This window comes from Macaca nemestrina, chromosome 4 (assembly GCF_043159975.1).
Source record: "Macaca nemestrina isolate mMacNem1 chromosome 4, mMacNem.hap1, whole genome shotgun sequence".
NCBI lineage: Eukaryota > Metazoa > Chordata > Mammalia > Primates > Cercopithecidae > Macaca > Macaca nemestrina.
This window is the reverse complement of record NC_092128.1, coordinates 67107106-67132747: the sequence shown is the minus strand read 5'-3', so window position 1 is coordinate 67132747 and position 25642 is coordinate 67107106. Positions and strand designations below refer to the sequence as shown.

The following is a 25642-nucleotide window of genomic DNA, read 5'->3' as shown; positions in this document are numbered from 1 at the left end:
GCCATTCATTTCTGGTAATAACCATTCTTTATGTCTCCACTTAGCAGTCCAGTACCAAATTCCCCAGTTGCTACTGTAAGATTCGTGTAAGCTAACTTTAGGATTGATGTCTATCCCCTTGTGAAGTATATGTAAGTTCTAAAATCTTGCTGTCTGTGGCTATGTCTTTTTTGCTGCCTAATCTTTGTTTTGGTTTATATTTCCTGCCTAGGCCTATGATTTTTTTACCCAGTTTCCTCCCTGCATTGCAAACCTGTTGCCTACAGCTACATCTTCCATCCACATGATAATCTTCTGCCCTGGGGTTTATTCATAGACACCCACAGCTGGCTTTATCCCGTTTCTCTTTTCTTTCCTTTGGTTTTCTTTCAATCCTTAGCTAGTTCCCTGAGTTATAGGGGAGCAGTATTCATCACTTCCCAAGGGGTCCCTGAGCCCATTCTTCTTAACTGTGTCCTCTTCCTGTAACTTTTTGGGTTCAGAGAAGCTTTTCTTTCCTTTCCTTCCTGTGACCTGCCTACATTTAAAGAGATTATGCAGATCTCCACTTGTCATTCATTATTGCCATATTTTGTCTTCTCAGAAAAAATGTTCTTTGACAAGCATGCATTGGACTCATTTTTTCTGCTCATTATTGAGGCCCAATTATCTTCAAATCGCTTTACATTTATGCCAGTTCCATTGTGTGGCAGGTCTTTAACCCAAACCACTTTCTTAAAGCAACACAACGTTTCCTCCATGGTATCCTCAGAGGGGCCTTTGGCATTCAAGTTTTTGCCCATGAGATGATAAGTGGCTTCTATTCTTAGAAACTAGAGCAACAAATACTATATTATAGTACTATTAAATACTTTTGCAGTTTCCCAAAATGTCCCATCCTTCTCATTAGACTTCATATAAGAAGACAGACCAAGTCCAATGTGAAGAATTAGGCCAGAACTCAATGGAAGAATCAAATGTCCATTTCTACTTAGACTATTGCAATAATTTAGCAAAGGTAGAGTGTATCTTGGACTAGGGTAGTATCAGTAGTAGTCTGAAAAATGTTTGGATTTTGGATATATTTTGAAGGGAAAGCAAATCATCCATGAAACTGTACTAATTGTTCCTCTGCTATTCTTTTTTCTCTCTTTTTAGTTTCGCTATTCAAATTGGCTTGACAAGTTGTATATGGTGGTGGGAACTTTGGCTGCCATCATCCATGGAGCTGGACTTCCTCTCATGATGCTGGTGTTTGGAGACATGACGGATACCTTTGCAAATGCAGGAAATTTAGAAGCTCTGTTGTCAAACAACACTAATAGCAGTAAGTATTGTTTGTGTACCAATTTTATTGGAAACTTGCAGCAAAAACAAGCACTTCAAGTGATGTTTGTAGATTCTTTACTAAATACACATTAGTGTGTTTAGTCCTGTAGGAGGCAGACAGTCTGAGCTATAATTCATATTTGTATTGAGTTAGAAAAGATAATATTTGCAAGCATTACAACACACAACTGAAGTGCCAGCAGAGATATGTAGAAAAAGAGAGAGCTCTGTGAAGTCAGAAATATTCTGGAAAGCTCAAGAAGAAATATAGGAACTTAATTAGAACCTTGAATGGTAAGTAGAAATCAGTTGTGAGATTTCCTAACAGATTGAATATGGGTGTAAGAGGAAAAGTTCAGGATGATTCTAAAGTTTTTAGCCCTAGAAACTGGGAGGATGCAGTTACTATCAACAGAAATGAGAAATGGAGGAGAGTGGATTTGAGCAATAAATGCCAGAAATTTAGTTTTGGACATTGTTATATGTTGGGCTCTCTGGAAGTAGATTCAGCAATGGAAAAGTGGGGCTAAATTGTGTGTGTGTTGGGGGGATGTATTTTAGGATAAGATAAATAATAGCTTGTAGCTTGTTTTGTGTGTTAATGGAAATGATCCTCAAGAAAGGAGAAAGTGATGTTTGAATGAGAGAGGGAAGAGATTTGCTAGAGTGATATCCTTGAGAAAGAATGGAATCCAGTGCTGTGGAAGAAAACAATAACAGGTGGGAAAAGCGAATTTGAGTGTCAGTACCCAGTGGTGGGTAGATGAGGAGGTGAGAATCTGTGGAAGTTTTCTCCTGGTAACTTTAGTTTTCTCAGTGAAGTAGGAAGCGAGACAATTGGCTGATAGAGACAGAGAAAACAGATGTAACACAGCTCTCAAGGAAAGTGGGAAAGTGAATAGACTACAGAAATAATCTGGGTGTAACATACATATTCTCTCTTTCTGTCTCTCTCTCTCTCTCTCTCTCTCTCGATGGGGAGGAATGGATTGATATCTCTGAGTTTCCTAGGTTACCTCTGGTTAAGCCTAGATTGATTTAAACTAAGCTACTCAAAAACTTACAATCTAGTTTGCACTTAGGTGGTCAAATGTTGAAAATGCCTGTTTGAGAATGTACTTGAAAATATAGTGACACCACTTAGCTTACAAGGACCTTTCAACTTTTGAGCTTTCAAGTTTCTGATGAATGCAATGAGTCACTTCCCCAGAAACATGCACATAAATATTCATACCAATCTCGGGTGTAAATGGATCTTTTGATATTTTTCAGTGGGTCCTTGGAACCACTTTGTGATCCTGAAAAGTACATTGTTTACCCTAAGGTAGAATTACTTCAATTCTGTGGATGCAGGTAATAGGCTGGGCCAGAAAAATTTTTGTATGTTTGAGCTATGTAAAATTCTTATGGATTTATTACATTCTTTTGCGGCATTCAAAGGAACCTGCAGAAAGATGCTGTACCACCTTTGAACTGGTACCTTTCTTTTACACCATTCACCAAAGGAAGTCCTCAATGCTTTCTGAATTCATTGGTTCCTATACATGCTATATTGGGCAATATTCTGTGGTGTTAGCTCTCTTAGTGCTTCATAGTGGAAGAATCAAATATTTCATCACTCTGGTGGCTCAGCAGACCTAATGGGTACATCTCTGTCCATTCAGATCTTGCTCACTTTTTAATGGCTTCCCGGCCTTCAGAATTGTGAGAAATAAATTTCTATTGTTTGTCAGCTCCCAGTTTATGTATTTTGTTATACCATCCCAAATGGACTAAGACACATAGTAAACTCACTTACTTACTTAATAGCATGCGTGAGTTCCCAAACAGATGATGACCTAGTTGTGATGACTAGCTCCTTTCTGGATAGGCCCATGTGTCTGTATGCCTATCAAAATCTCCTAGGCTAAACAGTGGCCACATCACCACAGCTTGCCAGCTAGTAATTTAGATTTCCACCTTCATAGATATCTAGTTTCCAGTTGAGATTGTAGTTCACATTGCACTCCTTGCCAGTCATTCCCATTAAGCTCACTCTTCTAATCTTGAGAATGGGAAAGAGAAAGCTTAGAGAAATATTTGAAAGTTTACTTTTGTTATCCTCTTAAGAGGGGATATATTTAGTGGTTAGATAATAGACTCTGGAGTTGAACTACCTGGCTCAAAAACCACACCCTTACCAATTTTTAGTTTTGAGGTTTAGGGAATTTATTCATACTTTAGTTATTAAGTTGGATAACAATAGAACCTACTTCTTAGGATGGTTGTGATATTTAAGTGGATTCATTCATTGAAGAATCACAGAACAAAGTCTAGTCATAAAAAAGTACTCAACAAATATTAGTTACTGTTATTATCAACAGGCTTTCATGTTCCTCACAAATGAAATTACATAACTTGCAAAGATGATATGGTTCCTTATATAATTTTTCTTTACAAAACTCTATGATACTACCTCAATTTTTATAGTTGTTGAAAGTTTGAGACATACCCAAAGTTACTCAGTAGCTATTACAGAGGTGAATAATCACCCCTTTAAGTAGCATTTCCTTGGTTACTGAATCACCAGCCATGCCTTTCAGGGAAGGTAGGTGTCTTCAAACTATGACCCCGGGCTATTTGGCCTGCTGCCTCTTTTTGTACAGCCTGTGAACTAAGAATGGATCTTACATTTTCAAATCATTGGAAAAAAAATCAAAAGAAGAAATTATATTTTGTGACACATGGAAATTATGTGAAATTTAAATTCCAGTACCTGTAAATAAAGTTTAATGAAATGTAGCTACACCTATTCGTTTATATTTTATGAATGTAAGCAGCCTATGACTGCTTCTATGCCACAATGGCACAGTAGAGTAGTTGTACAAACCATATGGTCTGAAGAACCTAAGATATTTACTATCTGGTCCTTTATAGAAAAAGGTTCCCCATCTCTGAGTTAGGGTATTGAGTGAGGGGTTGTTGTCTTCAGTCAATCCATCAGTTAATTTGTATTAGAGCATTCTGTGTGCCAGTCATAGTATATGCCCTCATCATTCCCAACTCTTGAGAAGCTTAGTATAATGGGAGGGATGGACAAGTGAACCAGTAAATACAGTTGAATATGATTAGTGATATAATACAGAGATACATAAAATGCATTGGAAAAACAGAGAAAGGACACCTGACTCCATATAGAGGAATCATGGGAGGCTTCCAAGAGGAGGTGATAACCAAGTATGGTCAGCATCTGTCGCCTACACAAAATGTACATATTCTGTGTAACAGGTGAAACCATTTGAAAATAAAGATTAAATAAGTAAGATTAATACTCTCCCTCACTGCCACTCCTCATTTCCACTCCCCCCACCATTGTATATCCTTGCATGCCTTTGTAAAGACAGCATGCTATCTTTACTGCGATTTTCACTTTAGGACACTTACTACACTATCACTACTCTGCATGTGTGCAGATTCAGACTGTCAGAGACCCTCAAGGCTGACATCCCCCCTGGAAAGGGGGGATAGCATCAGAGGTTTTGATGCTTGTCCCAGAGATGAGGGCAAACATATTCTGTCATGCCTGTGGAGGGAGAACCAGCCTACTAAATTCTTGGGGCCCCAGATACTGTCAGATCATTCTTCTTTTTGCCCTTCCCTAGGCAAAACCTCGTTATCTCTCCATGGGGGTGGACTAGATACCAGAGCCTCCTTGTTGCTTAAGGGGACTTGGATTTGCCAAGGCTCTTAAAAGCCTGGAGGTGTTTACACTAAACATAGGATCTAATTAGACAGCTCTAAAAACTTCTTGAGTAAGCAGATCCTTCTTTGTTGCTGCAATAGAACCCTCATAAGTTTTCTCCTCCCAATACTTTGCCGTAATTAACAGATACCACCTTTTGTTCTGCTGTTTTACTATGGACCAGATTTCCTGACAGCTACTCCCACCTATCTCTGGTTTAATTATAGAATATGTGCAGCCTTTGCCTTAAAATCTCTGATGACTGGAGCCTAGGAAACTCTCTGGTTTTGTCATACCACTTTTTTTGTAAACAAAGCTTAATCACTGATGAATTTCTGTAGTATTCTGTGAATTCTCATCTTCCTTATGAGACTGGCCACTATCCGGAAATGATCCTAGATAAAGGCGACTGTGGTTTTAAATGTGTTGTGGTGAAGATGGCAGGTGAGGCACATGTAAAATGACATCCAGGCAGTTGAAGAAATGACACTAAATCTTGGCATAAGGAATGGGACTAGAAGCTGGGTGTGGTAGTGTGTACCTGAAGTCCCAGCTACTGGAGAGGCTGAGGTGGGAGGATCACTTGAGATCAGAAGTTCAAGGCTAGTCTGGGCAAAATAGTGAGACTTTGTCTCTAATAAAACTTAAAAGATTAAAAAAAATATTAGGAGGAGGTGGAACAAGATAGCCAAACAAAAGCCTCCAGAAATCATCGCCCCCACCCCCATTCCTACAGGAACACCAAATTGAACAACTATTCACAAAACAAAGCACCTTCATAAGAACCAAAAACCAGGTGAGTGACCACACTATTTGGTTTTAGCATCATACTGAGGAAAGAGGCACTGAAGAAGGTAGGAAAGAGAGTCTTGAATTGCCTGCACCACTCTTGCCCTCCTCCACCAGCAGCACATACTGAAGAATGAATCACAGTCTCTTAATAGCTAAATTGATCAAGCAGAAGAAAGAATTAGTGGGCTTGAAGACAGACTATTTGAAATACACACACTCAGAGGAGACAAAAGAAAAAAGAATAAAAAAGAATGAAGCATGACCACAAAACCTACAAAATAGCCTTAAAAGGGTAAATCAAAGAGTTATTGGCCTTAAAGAGGAGGTAGACAGAGAGATTAGGGTAGAAAGTTTATTTAAAGGGATAATAACAGAGAACTTCCCAAACCTAAAGAAAGATATCAATATTCAAGTATAAGAATGTTGTAGAACACCAAGCAGATTTAACTCAAATAAGACTACTTCAAGACATTTAACAAACTCCCAAAAGTCAAGGATAAAGAACGGATCCTAAAAGGAGCAAGAGAAAAGGAACAAATAACATACAAAGGAGCTCCAATATGTCTGGAAGCAGACTTCTCAGTGGAAACCTTACAGATCTGAAGAGAGTGGCATGACATGTTTAAAGTGCTGAAAGAAAAGCACTTTTTTTTCCTGAAATAGTATATACAGTGAAAATATACTTCAAATATGAAGAAGAAATAAAGACTTTCCTAGATGAACAAAAGCTGAGGGATATATTCAACACCAGACCTGTCTAGACAAGAAATGCTAAAGGGAGTTTTTAATCCGAAAGAAAAGAATGTTAATGAGCAATAAGAAATCATCTGAAGGTACAAAACTCACTGGTTATAGTAAGTACATAAAAAAACACAGACTATTACAACACTGTAATTGTGGTGTATAAACTACTCACATCTTGAGTAGAAAGACTAAAAAATGAACCTGTCAAAAATAATAACTACAATAACTATTCAAGACACAGTCTAGTAAGATATAAACAGATACAGATATAAAAAGTAGGGAGATGAAGTTAAAGTACAGAGTTTGTATTAGTTTTCCCTTTGCTTGTTTGTGCATGTGATCAGCATTAAGTTGCCATCAGTTTAAAAATGCATTGTATGATATCATTTGCATACCTGATGGTAACCTGAAATAAGATAACATGCAGCAGATACCTAAAAGATTAAAAGCAGACATTAAAACATACCACCAGAGAAAATCACCTTCACTAAAAGGAAGACGAGAAGGAAGGAAAGAAGGAAGAGAAGACCACAAAAACCAACAAACAAAATGGCAGGAGTAAATCTTTACTTATCAATAATAACATTGAATCTAAATGGACTAAACTTATCAATAATAACATTGAATCTAAATGGACTAAACTCTCCAATCAAAAGACATAGAATGGCTGAATGGATAAAAAAACAAGACCCAACTATCTATTGCCTACAAGAAACATACTTCACCTATAAAGAAGCACACTACGATCCATAAAAGTTCTTGTAGTTATTATTTTTGGTAGGTTCATCTTTTAGTTTTTCTATTCCAGATATGAATAGTTTACACACCACAATTACAGTGTTATAATTTTCTGTGTTTTTCTGGGTACTTACTATTACCAGCGAGTTTTCACTCCAGATCTGGCCCAGATCTGATGTGAGTGCATATGAGTACTTCACACACCAGTTACAGTGTTATAATTGTGTTTTTCTGGGGACTTAACTGTTACTCATGAGTTTACACATAGACTAAAATTTAAGGGATAGAAAAAGTTCTTCCATACCAATGAAAACAAACAAAAAAAGCAGGAGTAGCTGTACTTACATCAGACAAAATAGACTTCAGTACAAAAACTACAGAAAGAGACAAAGGAGATCATTATGTAATGATAAAGGGATCAATTCAGCAAGAAGGTGCAACAATTGTAAATAAGTATACATTCAAAACTGGAGTTCCCAATATATAAAGCAAATATCATTCGAGCTAAAGAGAGAGATAGATCCTAATACAATAATACGTGGAGACTTCAACACCCCACCGTCAGCATTTAACAGACTTTTCAGACAGAAAATTAACAAAGAAACATTAGACTTAATCTGCAATATAGACCAAATAGACCTAATAGATATGTACAGAACATTTTATCCAATAGCTGCAGAATACACATTCTTTTCCTGAGCACATAGATCATTCTCAAGGACAGACCATATGTTAGGTCACAAAATATGTCTTAAAAATTTCAAAAAATTGAAATAATATCAAGTATCTTATCTGAGCACAATAGAATAAAACTAGAAATCAATAAGAGGATATTTATATAGACACATGAAAATTAAACAATCTGTTCCTAATGATCATAAATAAATTAAAAAGAAAGTTGAAAAATTTCTTGAACCAAATGAAAATGGAAACACAACATACCAAAACCCATGGGATTCCTCAAAAGCAGTACTAAGAGGAAAGTTTATAGCAATAAATGCCTACATTGAAAAAGTAAAAAAGTTTCAAGTAAACAACCACAACCTACTGATGGAATTTAAAGGACTAGAAAAGCAAGAGTATACCAAACCCAAAATTAGTAGAAAAAAGGGAATAATAAAGATTTGAGCAGAAATAAGTGAAATTGAAATCAAGAAAACAACACCAAAAAGTCAATGAAATGAGAAGTTGTTTTTTTGAAATGCAATGATAAACAAAATCGACAAACCTTTAACCTGACTAGGAAAAAAAGAGAAGACTCAAATAAAATCAAATGAAAAAGGAGATGTTATCATTGATACCACAGAAATCATTAGTGGCTACTATGAGCAAGTATTTGCCAATACATTGGAAAACCTAGAAGAAATGGATAAATTCCTAGACACATACAAACTACCAAGTTTAAACAATGAAGAAATCAGAAATCTGAACAACCAATAATGAGTAATGAAATTTAAGCTATAATTTTAAAATCTCCCAATGAAGAAAAGCCCAGGACCTAACAGCTTTACTGCTGAATTTTACCAGACATTTGAAGAAAAACTAATACCAATACCACTCAAACTATTCTGAAAAACAGAGGAGGAGGGGATACTTCCAAACGCATCCCATGAGGCCAGTCTTACTCTGATGCCAAAACCAAAGACAAATAAAAAAAAGAAGAAAATTATAGACCGATATCCCGGATTAACATTGATGCAAAAATCCTCTACAAAAATACTAGCAAACCTAATTCAACAACACTTTAAAATGTTGTTCAAGACCAAATGGGATTTATCCCAGGGATGCAAGGATTATTCAACATATGCAAACTAATCAATGTGACGTATCATATCAACAGAATGAAGGATATAAAATATATGATCATTGCAGTTGATGATGAAAAGGCCTTTGATAAATTCAACAACCCTTCATGATAAAAACTTTTAAAAACTGGGTATAGAAGGAACATTCATAAACAAAATAAAAGCCACATACAACAGACCCACAGCTAGTATCATACTAAATGAGGAAAAACTGAAAGCCTTTCCTTCAAGATCTGGAACAAGACAAGGATGCTCACTTTCACTAGTTATTCAACATAATACTGAAAGTCCTAGTGAGGGCAGACAAGAGAAAGAAAAAAAGGCATCTGAATTGGCCAGGAAGAAGTCAAATTATCCCTGTTGGCAGATGATACAATCTTATATTTGGAAAAACCTAAAGACTCCACCAAAAAACTATTAGGAGTGATAAATTTAGTTAAGTTGCAAGATACAAAATCAACATACAACAATCAGTAGCATTTCTACATGGTGACAGCAAACAATCTGAAAAGGTAATCAAGAAAGTAATCTCATTTACTATTGCTACAAATGAAATAAATACCTAGGAATAAATTTTAGTAAAGAAATAAGAGATCTCTACAATGAAAACTGTAAAAGATTGATGCAAAAAATTGAAGAGGACACCAAAAATGGAAAGATACTCCATGTTCGTGGATTGGAAGAATGGATATTTTTTAAATGTCCGTACTACCAAAGCAATCTACAGACAGTGCAATCGCTATCAAAATGCCAGTGACATTCTTCACAGAAATGGAGAAAAGAATCCTAAAATTTACATGGAACCCCCCAAAAAACCAGAATAGCCAAAGCTATCCTGAGCAAAAAGAACAAAACTGGGGAAATCACAGTACCTGACTTCAAATTATACTACAGAGCTAGTAACCTAAACACCATGGTACAGAGAAAAGAGACACATAGACCAATGGAACAGAATAGAGAATGCAAACATAAATCCATAAATCTACAGTGAACTCATTTTCAATGAAGTTTCTGAGAATGTATATTGGGGAAAAGACTGTCTCTTCAAAAAAATGATGGTGGGAAAACTGGATATCCATATGCAGAAAAATGAAACTAGATCCCTTTCTCTCATCATATACAAAAATAAAATCAATATGGATTAAAGACTTAAATCTATGACCTGAAACTATGAAACTACTAAAAGAAGACATTGGAGAAACTCTCTGGGACATTAGATTGGGCAAAGATTTCTTGAGTGATACCCCTACAAGCACAGGGAACCAAAACAAAAATGGACAAATGGGATCACATCAAGTTAAAAACCTTCTGGACTGCAGAGGAAACAATCAGCAAAGTGAAGAGACAACCTGCAGAATGGGAGAAAGTATTTGCAAGCTATCCATCTGACATCAGATTAATAACTAGAATATATGAGGAACTCAAACAACTCAATAAGAAAAAACTCCAATTAACAAATGGGCAAAAGATCTGAATAGACATTTCTCAAAAGAAGCTATACAAATGGTAAACAGGTATATGAAAATATGCTCAACATCATTGATCATCATCAGAGAAATGCAAATCAAAACTACAGTGCGATATCATTTCACCCCAGTTAAAATGGCTTTTATCCAAAGATAGGCAATAACAAATGCTGGCAAGGATGTGGAGAAAAGAAAACCCTTGTACACAGTTGAGAATGTAAATTAGTACAACCATGATGGAGAACAGTATGGGGGTTCCTCAAAAAATGGAAAATTTAACTACCATATGATCCATAACTATCCCTCTGCTGGGGAAATACTCAAAAGAAAGGAAACCAGTATATCGAAACCTGCACTCCCATGTTTATTGCATCACTATTCACAATAGCCAGGATTTGGGAGCAACCTAAGTGTCCATCAGCAAGTAAATGGATGAAGAAATTGTGATGCATATACACAATGGAGTACTATTCATCTGTAAAAAAATGAGATCCTGTCATTTGCAACAACAAAAATGCAACTGGAGGAGATTATATTAAGTGAAATAAGCCAGGCACAGAAAGACAAACTTCACGTTTCTCACATATTTGTGGGAGCTAAAAAATGAAAACATTTGGACTTATGGAGATAGACAGTAGAATGACATTTACCGGAGGCCGGAAAGTGTAGTGGGGTGGCAGAGGTAGAAGTGGAGATGGTTAATGGATACAAAAATATATAGTTAGATAGAATGAATATCATCTAGTATTTGATTACACAACAGTGTGACTACAGTCAACAACAGTTTATTGCACATTTAAAAATAACTAAAAAGGTATAACTGGATTGTTTGTAACACAAAGAAAGGATAAATTTTTGAGGTGATAGATACCCCATTTACCCTAATGCGATTATTATCCATTGTATGCCTATGTCAAAATATCTCATACACCCTGTAAATATATACATCTACTATGTGCCACTCAAATTAAAAATAACTGCTTTTTTCTCCTCTTTTATATTTTCTTCCCAGCACAGAAAACTGTATTCTCCCATTGGCTCCCCAGGACAACAACTTTCATACACAACCAAGAGCTAAGCTCCTTTGGCAGTGTTCCTTCCTTTGCCTCTCTAGTAAACTATCTTCCTCACTGAAGTCTTTATAAATTTAGTGGCATAATTTCATATTTTGAGACCCATTAGAGTTGACTATGTTAGAATCTGTCAATATGTTACAGCAGAAAGCTTTCATGTGATACAGCTTCACATAAAAGCTGAAAAATTCAGATTTTAAAATATCTCACAAATTTTTTCTGTGTCCATTTATGTTTACCACTTATACCTGTGATATTGTGATTTGCAGTAAGAAATAAATATTTTGGTTTTTATCTCTAAAAAAAAAAACAAATTAAAAATACGTAAAAATTAAGATTAAATACATTTAAAAAATAAAACTAAAAAATCCAGGACTATCAACTTGGCTTTATTTAAGTTGAATGCAATGTTAAATCCTCTGGGATAGGATATGGAGAAAAGTAAAAGGAATGCGAGCCCCAAGCCTTGAGGAAGAACTCAACTGTTAGCAATAACTAAAGCCAACCCTCATTGAGCATTTACTATGTGCTGGGTCCTGTTCTTAGAGCTTTACATGCAGTAACTCTTTTAATTCTTAAATACACACGAGATTAATACTGTTATATATGTGTGTAAAAGTGTGTGTATATATATAATATATAATTGTATTATATATATAAAATAATATATATACTTATGCACACACACCCATATATAGTGTGTGTATATATATAGCTCTGTGAAACCACTTGTAAATTTTTTGAATAGGCTAAGTTATGGCAGATGCAACAGGTTGGGCACTGGAAATATAAAGATAAACTAGATATAGTTCAGTTTTCTATGACCTCACACCAGTGGGAGTGGGAGGAGGAGATAGATGTAAATAGTCATACTTCTATTTTTGTATGACTTAGTAAGTTGAATCACTGTCAATTACTGTGGAGTTCTATTGCAAGATGAATCACTCTGCTAGGGGTAAGACGATGTAATACTTTAGTTTATTCATGGAGGAAGAGTATATTCCAGAAGAAAAATTTTGGTAAAGGGCATTCCAGTTAGAGAAAGCAGAATGGATAAAGCCTTGAAGGAAGCAAATAGGATAGTTAGGGAATAATAAACCCTTTGGTGTTCTTACAGCCAGGCTACACAGAAGTGGGGAAAACTGGTGAAGATGGGGTTGAGGGAGTGAAGTGAGTTGAGGCTAGAAAGGGATGTAGCAAATGTAACTATTATTCCAGAATCCAAGTGTGCTAAAGTCATAACTTTTATTTTATATAACATAATTTCCATTTTGAGTCCCTCTTCAGTAAATGTGGTAAAAACCCAATCTCAGTTGTTTTGGGGTAGGCCTCACCTTTCCCTGGGGTGTGTCTTGGAGGCCAACATAGTTTCAGATGAGTGAGAAGGCCGAGTGTTGTTCAGCATCATCGTCTACACAGGCATTCGGTCAAGCTTTCTCATCCTCCTCTCTTAAAAGCTTTGATGTCATTCTGCTCCTTCCATATCTCTCTAGGTCCAAAGAGACTCTTGGAAGCTGTTCTAAAGCCATCCCTTCAACTCACTACACATTTCCTTTTCTGAGGTCTTGCTCTAGGGTCTGCTTAGGTGGCAGGAGGCAGGTTTCTTTTTCCTGGACCCTCCAGTGCCTATGTAGTCAGCAATTCTCAACTGCTTATTTTCTCAGCATGTGGAAAATATTTTTTCAATCTAAAGGGTGGAGCTTAATCTCATAAAATTTAAACAAAATATTCTGTCATGCTCAGTTTCCTCTTCAACCCTCAAAGGCATAGGCTTTGGGAATATAAAAGCCAAGAAGAAACCTACACAATACATATATATATATTTTTAATGCAGCAGCAGCCCTCTCTGAAGACAGTGACTGCATAGTGATCTAGCTTCTGAAATGAGGAGATAGGTGTGGGGATAAAGAAAATATCTGGTAATCATTGTTGGTGCTTCAGACATATTTTCTTTCATGTGTATATTGTGGCAAAATCGCAAAGGAACTAATGTGATGTACCTTGGATCTTGATCTTTATCCTTTATGTAGTGGACTGTTATTGAAGGTTATCAATGGAAGCACTATGATTATATTTTTGCTTTCAAATATAAAATCTGGGGACAATCTGAAGACCTAACTGGGGCGGAAAGATTAGTTATAGTAGTCTTGTTTCAGGAGAAGTAAGAAATGATGAGGACTTGAACCAGAGCATTAACTGTGAAGAGAGAGAGGATTTGAATAGTGCTAGATAGATTTTGGAGTCACTGAAGATGTGAAAGTGGCTGAGGTCAGCCTGGAGCCTGCATAGAGTTCTGGGAAACACCCGTGTATAGGAAAGAGGGAGAACATAGGGGTCAATACTGAGACTAAGGGAGAAGCATCAGAGTGGTAGAAGTAAAAGAACCAGGATAATAAGCTCCTACACACTGGTGATAACCTTCAATGACAGTCCACTGCATAAAGGATGATGGTTTTATTAATGGGAGTTCCCCTGCATGTGCCCTCTTGACTGTCACCATGTAAGACATGCTTTTACCCCTCCTTTGCCTTCTGCCATGATTGTGAGGCCTCCCCAGCCATGTGGAACTGTGAGTCCATTAAACCTCTTTTTCTTTATAAATTACCCAGTCTCAGGTATGTTTTTATTAGCAGCATACTAACAGACTAATATAGTTACATAGGTAAACGTGTGCCATGGGTTTTTTTTGTTTTGTTTTGTTTTGTTTTGTTTTTTTTGTACAGATTACTTCATCACCCAGGTATTAAGCCTAGTACCTACTAGTTTTTTTCCTGATTCTCTCCCTCCCCCACCCTCCACACTCCAAAAGGCTCCAGTGTGTGTTGTTCCCCTCTGTGTGTCCATGTGTTCTCATCATTTAACTCCTACTTATAAGTGAGAACATGGTATTTGGTTTTCTCTTCCTGTGTTAGATTGCTAAGGATAATGGCCTCCAGCTTCATCCATGTCCCTACAAAGGGCATGATCTCATTCTTTTTTATGGCTGCATAGTATTCCATGGCATCTATGTACCACATTTTCTTTATCCAGTCTGTCATTGATTGGCATTTAGGTTGATTCCATGTCTTTGCTATTGTGAATAGTGCTACAATGAACATATGCATGCATGTGTCGTTATAATAGAAGTATTTATACTTCTTTGTTGAATGCCTGATTTTTATTTTGACTGGTACAATTTGACAGGCGAAGCACAAATAAAAGGAACTTGGTGCTAGACTTGCTTTCTATGTATTTTGATGGTTGAAGCTATAGGTATGGTGTAATTGGACATACAAACATAAAGGAGGCAATTTTGACCTTGAACAAAGTTGTTTACTTTTTGAGCTATTTAGAAATGACTGTAGACTTAGAAGACATCATTGCTGAAGAACATTTGTTTAAATTATCTTGGTTTCTTGAGAATTGAGAAAACTGGTAAAAGCAATGAGTAGAAAACAGATATTTAGTTAGACTTGGAAAATGGTCTTGATTTGGTAGTGACATACTGGCAACAATTAATACTATATAGAGACATTTCCTGGTAAATAGAGAAGATAGATAATGTAAGGTTTCCCAAGATTGATTTGGAGAAAAATCCTCACCTGACTATTCAGTGTCCTGTTTCATTTTTGAAAATGTGGAGCAGAAGACATCTCACAACTGATTTAAATAAAAATTCAATCTGAAAATGTTTATTGTTGTATTGACATAAGGCAAAGCAGTCAAGAATACCTCTTGCATGTTTTGCTATGCTTCTGCATCTCTTTGTTTCTTCCTTACTTTCTGTCTTACCCTTTAATGGAGTTTTCTCCAGGATTCTGTGCTTGGCCTGCTGTTTTCTCCTTATCTGCTGGCCTGTCCTTATGGGTAAGGAGAAATGGATTTAGCTATGGCCTCCAGCACATGAATCCTGAATGTTTAGATCTGAACTCTCTAAAACTGGAAAGTTACAGTCTGAATACTTATTGGACATCTGCAATTGAATGTGCCAGGCACTGCAAAACAAAAATGTTCAAGACCAAACTAATAATCTCTCCTCTGACCAGAGCAGGTCTTTTTGCTGAATTCTTATTTCCCACCATGACACTAGCATTCTCCAAATGCTTAGGCTTGCTGTTTTGATAATTTAAAAAAATTTTTATTCTCTCTACTTCTATTCTATCAGTTGCTAAGTCCTGTAACTTCTTCCTCTATAAATCTTGTAAGTACGTGCTTTCTTTTCTATTCTCATTTATACTCTTTCCCTACATAGTTATAGTAGCTCAAGTCTCTTAGTCTCTCCACATTCCAGTTAATCGTATACATTGCTGGTGGCTAAACTCTCATAAAACATACTTCTAATTATATCCTATTTTGCTCAAAGCTGTCGAATGACTGCTGGTCTGTTTTCTTGCACCATACCTGCAGGACCCAGATTATCTTTCCAGCTACATAACCACCTTCCTCCATCCACACAACATACTTCCTCCCCCTGTCAAAAACAGACTTACGCATTCTTCAAACTTGCCGTTGACTTTGGTCTATATTGTTCACCTTGCTAGAAATATTTTTTCCCCTCTTTTCCATACCTGTCGAAATCAGACTCATCTGAAACAGGCCCTTTCATTTTAACATAACTTTTTGCAGTCTCAATTGTGATAATTCCTAGAAAATATTTACTCTTTGTACATTTATAACATATGTGTATAAGTATGTTTAACACAGCATTGCTTGTAACAGTAAAATATTGGAAACAAGTGAAATAGTTGCAACATTGAAAAAAATAGATATACACATTTATATACTGATAGGAAAAAATTTGGTCACTGAATGTGAACTATGACTCCATTGTTAGAAAATAAGTGTGTATTTGTGTGTATCTACATGCATACATAAAAGAAAATCTGAAAATGTACACACCAAAATGTTGAACAGTGCTTGTGTGTGTATGTGTCTGTGTGTTAGGGGTAAAGTTATGAAATACTTTTATAGTGTACTTTTTGTCTCAAAAATGTTAGCATTTGCTAATATTGGGTGATGAGCTCACTGATGTTTATTACACTGTTCTTTGTATTTGATATTTTTAAATAAGAATAAAACTGGAAAAATGCAGTGTTAGATTTTAAATATGTACCTTAGTGTGCAATGGCATTTATCAGGACAAGAGATTTTTCTTTTATGGGATCTTGGAGTGATATTCCAAAAAATATTTTAATTCAAGAACACTGATATTTCTGCTGACAGACTACCTCTTACCAAATGTGGGTTTCTTCTTGCAAATAAACATCATTGAATTAGCGTATATGTGGTTGCACACAGTCAGCAGAGAAATATTTGAATGAATGCCATAATGCTTACACACAATTAAAACTGAGTCAGCTTGACGTATTTTTGTGTAAATCATTAAGTGAAATGAGTTTGATTCATTTTTACATGTTTATTTTTAATGGAGACTAAAGAGACATAAATGGTATGTGTTTGTTTTGTGGTGGTCTAGGTAATATCACTGATACAGGGCCCGTCATGAATCTGGAGGAAGATATGACCAGGTAATTAGACATTCTACTTACTATTGTTAAGCTTTTCTATATTCATCAAGTTGTAGAAATGTTTAAAATTTTGCATTATCATCATAGAAATTTTGAGGAGAACAATACTCTTGTTAGTTTTTAGGAGGATATGTGTAGATTTTTTAAGAAAAGAATTGGCTGCATAAGGTATGCAAAAGTTAGGGTTAAGCTTAAAATAGACATTGATCAATATAGAATATATTAATATATAAGGAAATTAGAGGAGTTTAAAGTAGCCTTTTAAAATGTAGTTGAATTAAGAATCATTATTTTCTGTAATATATATGTGCCAGGTGTGGTGGCACATACCTACAGTCCTAGCTACTTGGGAAGCTGATGTGAGAGGATCGCTTGAGCCCAGGAGTTCAAAGCTGCAGTGAGCTATGATCACATCACTGCACTCCAGCCTGGGGGAAAGAGCAGGACACTGTCCCCCACCAAAAAAAAAAAAAAAAAAAAAAAAAAATTAGAGAGAGAGAATAATTATTTTCAATGGCTTATAATTCTTAATTTGTTTCCTGGATGTTTTCAGACATGACATGATAATGAAAGCAGCCAAAAGGAATTTTTTTAACTCAACATCTGATTCTGAACAATAAAATAAAACATCCCAGAATAAATATAGTCACTCTATTCTTAACTCACACTGGGGAATCTTTTGGTTAATGATTTACATATCTTGAAGTTTATTCCCCAGAACAGCTTATAACAGCTGTCCAAAGGTACGTGTAGGTGAATCAGAAGAAAATGATTCTACATTATGGTGTAAATGATCTGGTACATTTGAAAAAAAATAGATACCTTTTTTGCTGGAGTGCAGTGGTACAATCTCGGCTCACTACAACCTTCAATTCCCGGGTCCAAGCGATTCTTGTGCCTCAGCTTCCCAAGTGACTGGGTTTACAGGCATGTGCCACTGGGTTTACAGGCGGGTGCCACTACACCAGCTAATTTTTACATTTTTAGTAGAGGCGGAGTTTCACCGTGTTGCCCAGGCTGGCCTTGAATTTCTGACCTCAGGTGATTCACCCGCCTTGGCCTCCCAAAGTGCTGGGATTACAGGTGTGAGCCACCGTGCCCTGCCGAAAATGGAGACACTTGATAATATTTTGAAAGTCAAGGAGTAAATACCTCCAAATATTCCTGTGGAGAGGCATTGTTTTTTACATTGGGGAAAATGAAACAGAATGTCTTTTAATCATGTACATGCTTTTGAGTAAACATACACTGACAGTTTAAAATACATTAACTTATTCTCAAAGCATGAGTTCTACTTGTGATGTGGGGTTTCCATTAGCTATCTCTTGCTATATAATGAACACTTAGATAGAATACTATCTCTTGCTGTATCATGAACACTTAGATAGTAATTAATGATTGAGTTATCTGTTAACTAAAACTTAGTGCTTTAATTACATCTTCCTTGATAAATGCATTGTAAGTTACAAGGTAGAGATTGGGGAAGACTTGTTTCCCAAGATTCCTGATGGGCTGAGTACTGAATTGTGAACAGCAATGTCAGAGACTGTCTGCTTGTTACCTAGCCATCTTTATAGCTTCTGCATGATTCAAACATACAGTTTAATTTGAAGATGGTAAGTAGTGAAGTTTTAAAAGTGGGAATATTGGAATACTGTATTTCATTTTAGAATGTTTGCCTTTAACCTAAAAATTAATTGTTTACTGAAGCCCGATAATTGTTTGCGTTTTTTTTTTTTTTTTTTTTGAGATGGAATTTTGCTCTGTCTCCCAGGTTGGAGTGTAGTGGCATGATCTCTGCGCACTGCAACTTCTGCCTTCCGGGTTCAAGCGATTCTCCTGCCTCAGCCTCCTGAGTTACTGGGATTACACGTGTGCACCACTACACCCAGCTAATTTTTCTTTTTCTTTTTTTTTTTTTTTTTGTGTTTTTAGTAGAGACAGGATTTCACCGTGTTGGTCAGGCTGGTCTCAAACTCCTGACCTCGTGATCCGCCCACCTTGGCCTCCCAAAGTTCTGGGATTACAGGCGTGAATTGTTTGCTTTTTTTTTTTTTTTTTTTTTTTTTTGAGATGGAGTCTCGCTCTGTCACCCAAGCTGGAGTGCAGTGGCATGATCTCGGCTCACAGGAACCTCTGCCTCCCAGGCTCAAGCGATTCTTCTGCTTCAGCCTCCCAAGTAGCTGGGACTACAGTCGCATGCCACCATGCCCGGCTAATTTTTTTTGTATTTTTTGTAGAGACAGGACTTCACCATATTGGCCAAGCTGGTCTCGAACTCCTGACCTTGTGATCTGTCTGCCTCGGCCTCCCAAAGTGCTGGGATTACAGGCGTGAGCCACCATGCCCAGCCTGTTTGCTTTTTTAAATATGAAAACTCAGAGCAAGGAAACATTAATTCAGAATTTCTAGATTGATCAAGGGTCTGTTGTTAAGACAATGCTCATGTTTTTTAGTACTAGAATTTAAATTGGAAGGGCCACTATTTGATTTGTTAAGCATTTTAGGATAGCTCACGATGGCCAGTTGGGCAAATGAAATAAAACTACGTTTTAACATTTTTAGTTGTCTCTTGGCATCTAAAATACTAGATTAATAGCCTAAGGGATAATCCCTAGCCCAAAAGGCCAAGGGATTATTTCCATTTCTTGATCTCACTTTCTGACAAGTTCTGTCACTTCTTTTCATCTCCAGTGTACAGAGACCAACCCAGTGCACTCATCAACTAATGCTAATGTAATAAAAGTAGACAGTATTACAGTGGTGGGTCTTACCTGATGCTGTGATTCCCCAATACACCACACCATCTTTCACAGTAACTGGCATTCTCTGAGTGCTTACTATGTGCTGGGCATTGGTCCAAGTATATTTCATGCATGAGTATTTTTATCTCTGTTTTACTAATTAGAAAACTGAGGCTTAGAAAAGTTGAGCAGCTTGCCTAAGATTACATAGCAGTGAAGTGAAGAGCTGGGATTTGAGCCAAAGCAGAAACCATTCTTAACCATTTCACCATAGTGGTGCAGACGTAGTTGGATGGTGACTATCAACTCTGCTGGTTACAGCCCCTTCTTATCTGTTAAGGATGGCTAGATACCCAGATAAGTGAAAAAATAGGAATGAGGGGTCTCTTTGGAAAAGGTACATTGATTAGGAAACAGAGAGCATGTGCAGTGTTCTTGTTTTTCAGGTATGCCTATTATTACAGTGGAATTGGTGCTGGGGTGCTGGTTGCTGCTTACATTCAGGTTTCATTTTGGTGCCTGGCAGCTGGAAGACAAATACACAAAATTAGAAAACAGTTTTTTCATGCTATAATGCGACAGGAGATAGGCTGGTTTGATGTGCACGATGTTGGGGAGCTTAACACCCGGCTTACAGAGTAAGTATTTAGTTTTATGTTGAACTTGGATGTGGTTCTTATTCTTAGTAAAATGAAATAGATGTCATCACATATGTTAGGAGATGTTAGTGTACCACTCAAAGGTACTTATGAGACAAAATTCCTTCTAAGCAGCAACGATGTCGTGTGCATCCTTTTGTTCCTAGTCCTTGACGGGCATAAGGGCACCTGCATGACTAGCATTGAATGAAGGACTGGACTTTGCCAGAATGAAGAAATCCTCTGAGAATGTGCAGTAGAGCAAAACAAGATACCTAGGTTGAATACTTCTTATGTACACGATGTCCATTTCCTGGGGCCATGTGTCTAAGGATTTTTGTTGTTAATGACAGATCTCCTAATAGAAACTTATACCCTGCTAAATAAAACAAAGCACAGGCGCAAAATGCTCTAGCTATAAACTACCCTACTCTCAAAATAGGCTTCAGAAGAAAAGTTGTTGTTTACAATTCTGACATTTATTTCTAATACTATCTGTTCTTTTAGTGATGTCTCCAAGATTAATGAAGGAATTGGTGACAAAATTGGAATGTTCTTTCAGTCAATGGCAACATTTTTCACTGGGTTTATAGTAGGATTTACACGTGGTTGGAAGCTAACCCTTGTGATTTTGGCCATCAGTCCTATTCTTGGACTGTCAGCTGCTGTCTGGGCAAAGGTAGGTGAAGGCTGTGAATCCAGATTTTGAACTGCACCTTCCCCCTTCCTGCTCTCACCCTATGGAAAGGTCTTTTTACTACATGATGACTCTGATTCTGTACTTGGTACTTTTACGTTTTCTGTTCAAAATCAGCTGGATAAGCATATCCAGCCTCACTGAGTACTACACTTGCCAGGACTCCATGCTGCTCTTGGCCATGTGATTATTTGGGGAACAGATGAGAAAGAAGAATGTAGCTCTCATATCTATCTTTTGCTTTTGTAAGAAAACAAACAAACAAAAACAAAACAAACAAACAAAAAAACTTGCTGAGCTCCAAAGAACCATGCTCTCTAGTGGATGATGCCCTATTCACATAGCAAGTAGCGACTCAAGTTTAGTGAGCAACAGATGCCCCATTCAATTAACATTTCTTTTTACTTTAATGTTTTTGGCTTTCTAGATTTTTGTTTAATTTTTAAATTGACTTTACAGTTTTGTCAGCATTCATGCATAGTTAAATTTTTGGTTATAAAATAATTTAAGAAAATAGATACTTTCTAGTCCCTAAGGACACATATAAATCCTTAGCCTTCAGCTCTCTCTCCTGTCATGAAGGCAGAGAGGTAGAAGTGGCCCTCTCTACCTCAGCACACGTTTCCAGTGATCTTTTAAAACTTATTTTCCATTTCAAGGTGAACATGGTGTGAATTTTAAACTGATTTTATATAAGTGTATTTTCAGTAGAGAAATTGGCCCGGTATGTAATTTTTATGGAGTTCAGCACAACTTAGAGATGGCAATATAAATTCATGTAGCAAAAGTAATGAATGGACAACCAAAGCCAAGCATCACACAAAATAAGTCAGGCTGTAAGTATTAAGAAACTTTAGAAATTTTAACCTTGTATAATGGATATTATTTTGTTTCTGCAAAGAATAATTATCATTTATTGAGCATTTATTGTCAGGCAAATACTTGTATTATCTTTCTGAAGTATAGGTATTATCTAGTTTTACAGAGAAAGAAACTGAAGTTCTGAGGTCTGTGTTAATTTTTTGCTTAGAGTAACATAGAGTTCAAATAATGTTTCTGGGGATTATCAGTTAACTAAAGTATTTGGCAAAAGCTTCTTGTCAATTGATTTTTCTGTATACTAGAATGTTAAGCAAGTTAGGTGGCAAACTCTTCACATCAGTATTTACTGAAAAACTACTTAAAACGTATTGATGTCTGTTTTAAGTTAAGATTAAAAACAGACCATGAGTCAATCTTTTAATGATTAATTATGCATTGCTTCACATGCTGTTTATTTAGTAAAAGGAGCCCCAGGCTGGCTGCTAGAGACCCAAGCTTTAATCCCCACGCAGCATTACACTTTTGGTATGATTTCAAACAAATTTCTTAAATTCTTTGGATGTCAATCATATTAAAAAAGAAATGTGGTTCACTCTGGGTCTGGGAAGCCTCTTTGTGTCTATGAGCCTGAGGCTCTACCCTCAAACCTAGAGACACAGAAGCAAGTAGACATGGCAGAAAGGGACGCAGTCATGCAAGTGACCTGGCCCAGGAAGCCTCTTTTGTACTTTGTACCCAAGACTGTCTTCCCAGTGCCCAGAGACACTGGGGCACTAGAGGGCATTGGTACGGGAAACCACTACACTCTTCCTCGATCTGGCAGTCTGATCTTGAAAAACCACTTTCACCCACTCAAGCAGCAGAAGCAGGGTCCAGTGGGAGCCCCAGAAGTGTCACATAAATCAAGCCAACCAAAATAATACTACAAACACTCTGAATATTAAACCACTCCTGGAACCACATCTCACAAAAGTAGGCCAATACTATCATGCTAAACTTAAATAGAGCAACTGCCTGCTAGAGTAAAGCAGGTTTATTTTATTTTAACTTTTTAAAACTTTTATTTTAAGTTCAGGGGTACAAGTGCAGGTTTGTTACATAGGAAACTTGTGTCATGGGGGTTTGTTATACAGATTATTTCATCACCCAAGTATTAACCCTAGTACCCATTAGTTATTTTTACTGACTGTTTCCCTCCTCCCACTGTCTACCCTCTAATAGGCCCCAGTGTGTGTTGTTCCCCACTATGTATCCATGTGTTCTCATCATTTAGCTCCCACTTATAAGTGAGAACATGCAGTATTTATTTTTCTGTTCCTGAGTTAGTTTGCTCAGGATAATGGCCTTCAGCTCCATCCATGTCCCTGCAAAGGACACGATCTCATTCTTTTTTTATGGCTGCATAGTATTCCATGGTGTCTGTGTACCATATATGTATATATTTTTTATCCAGTCTATCATTGATGGGCATTTAGGTTGATTCCAACCTTGTCTTGTGCCAGTTTTCAAGGGGAATGATTCCAGCTTTTGCCCATTCAGTATAATGTTAGCTGTAAGTTTGTCATAAATGGCTTTTATTATTTTGAGGTGTGTTCCTTTAATACCTTGTTTGTTGAGAGTTTTGATCATGAGTGGATGTTGCATTTTATTGAAAGCCTTTTTGCATCTATTGAGATAAGCATGTGCTTTTTGTCTTTAGTTTCTGTTTATGTGGTGAATCACATTTATTGATTTGCATCTGTTGAACCAACCTTACATCCTGAGGACAAAGCCTACTTGATCATGGTGGATAAGCTTTTTGATGTGCTGTTGAATTCAGTTTGCCAGGATTTTGTTGAGGATTTTTGTCTCAATGCTCATCAAGGATATTGGTAAAGTTTTTTGTTGTTGTATCTCTGCCAGGCTTTGGTATCAGGATTATGCTGGCCTCATAGAATGGATCAGAGGGAGTCTGTCCTCCTCAATTTTTTGGAACATTTTCAGTAGGAATGGTATCAGCTCTTCTTTTACATTTGGCAGAATTCAGCCATGAATTCATCTGGTCCTGGACTTTTTTGGGGGGTGATAAGCTATTTATTACTGCCTCAATTTCAGAACTCTTTGTTGGTCTGTTCAGGGATTCTATTTCTTCCTGGTTCAGTCTTGGGAGGATGTATGTGTCCAGTAATTTATCCATTTATTCTAGATTTTCTAGTTTTGTGCACAGAGGTGTTCATAATATTCTCTGATAGTTGTTTGTATTTCTGTGGGGTCAGTGGTAACATCCTCCTTGTCATTTCTGATTGTGTTTATTTGAATCTCCTCGCTTGTCTTTTTTATTAGTCTAGCTAGTAGTCTGTCCATTTTATTAATTTTGTAAAAACACCAGCTCCTGGATTCGTTGATCTTTTGAATGGTTTTTCTTATCTCAGTCTCCTTTGGTTCAGCTCTGATTTTGGTTATTTCTTGTCTTCTGCTAGCCTTGGAATTTGTTTGCTCTTGGTTCTCCAGTTCTTTTAGTTGTGATGTTAGGTTATCAACGAGGTCTTTCTAACCTTTTGGTGTGGGCATTTAGTGCTATAAATTTACCTCTTAACACTACAGTAAGGCATATTTAAATAGGAGACAGAGTCTCCTAACATCATAGTCAAAATGTCCAGGTTACAATAGAAAGTTGCCTGTCATACCAAGAGTCAAGAAAATCACAACTTGAATGAGGAAAATTAGCACACAAACAAACTAACAACAATTACCTGACATCAACACTGAGATAAATCAGGTGCTGGAATTATCTGACAATGATTTTAAACAGCCATCATAAAAATTCTTTACTAATCGAACACGAATTCTTTTGAAACAATAGAAAAAAAATCCTCAATGTAATAGAATTTATTAAAAAGAACAGTGAAATTAGAGAACAGAGATATACAACAACAGAAATAAGAGTCATGCTAGATGGACTTAACCTAAGCAGTTGGAGATGGCAGCATAGAATTAGTGAACCTGGAGGTTAGAACAATAGAATTCACCCATTCTGAAACAAATAAAATAATAAAAAAAAGAACTCCAAGGACCTGAGGGATGATAACAAAAACATTTGTGTCATCACAGTACCAAAAGTAGAGGAAAAAGAGAGTGGAGATGAAGGAATATTTGAAGAAATAATAACTGAAAATTTCCCATGTTTGATGATGAAAGGCAATACTTCAGATCCAAGAAGCTGAGCTAATCTCAAATAGGTTAAACCAAATAAATCCATACCAAAGAATATTATAATTAGGTATTAAAAAGTGAAGACAAGATAGAAATCTTGAAATCAGCCAGAGAAAAACAGTGCATTTTTATAGGGTAATATAATACCAATTTGGATGACAACATACTTCTCACCTGAATCCACAAAGGCCAGAAGTGACACAATATTATTCAAGTGCTCAAATAAAAAAACTGCCAACTGTGAATATATATCTGGTGAGACTAGCCTTCAGGAATGAGGAGGAAGTAAAAACAGTCGCAGATCAAAGTTTCACTAGCATGCCTACTTGTGAAAGATGGGCTAAATAAAATTTTTCTAACAAAAAGGGAATGATAAAAGAAATATTGAAGCATCA

At 36.6% G+C, this 25642-nt stretch overlaps 1 protein-coding gene across 2 annotated transcripts in view; it reads left to right on the top strand.

Annotated features, from left to right (window-relative positions):
* The window catches only part of LOC105475450 (ATP binding cassette subfamily B member 1), a 133393-nt gene that overhangs the window by 38115 nt on the left and 69636 nt on the right, over nt 1-25642 (top strand). For both annotated transcript variants that reach the window (XM_071094773.1, XM_011730682.3), the window contains 4 exons: nt 1138-1306; nt 17103-17154; nt 20345-20536; nt 21044-21215. In XM_071094773.1, the coding sequence (XP_070950874.1) occupies nt 1138-1306; nt 17103-17154; nt 20345-20536; nt 21044-21215 (585 nt within the window). The remainder of the gene's footprint in view (nt 1-1137; nt 1307-17102; nt 17155-20344; nt 20537-21043; nt 21216-25642) is intronic.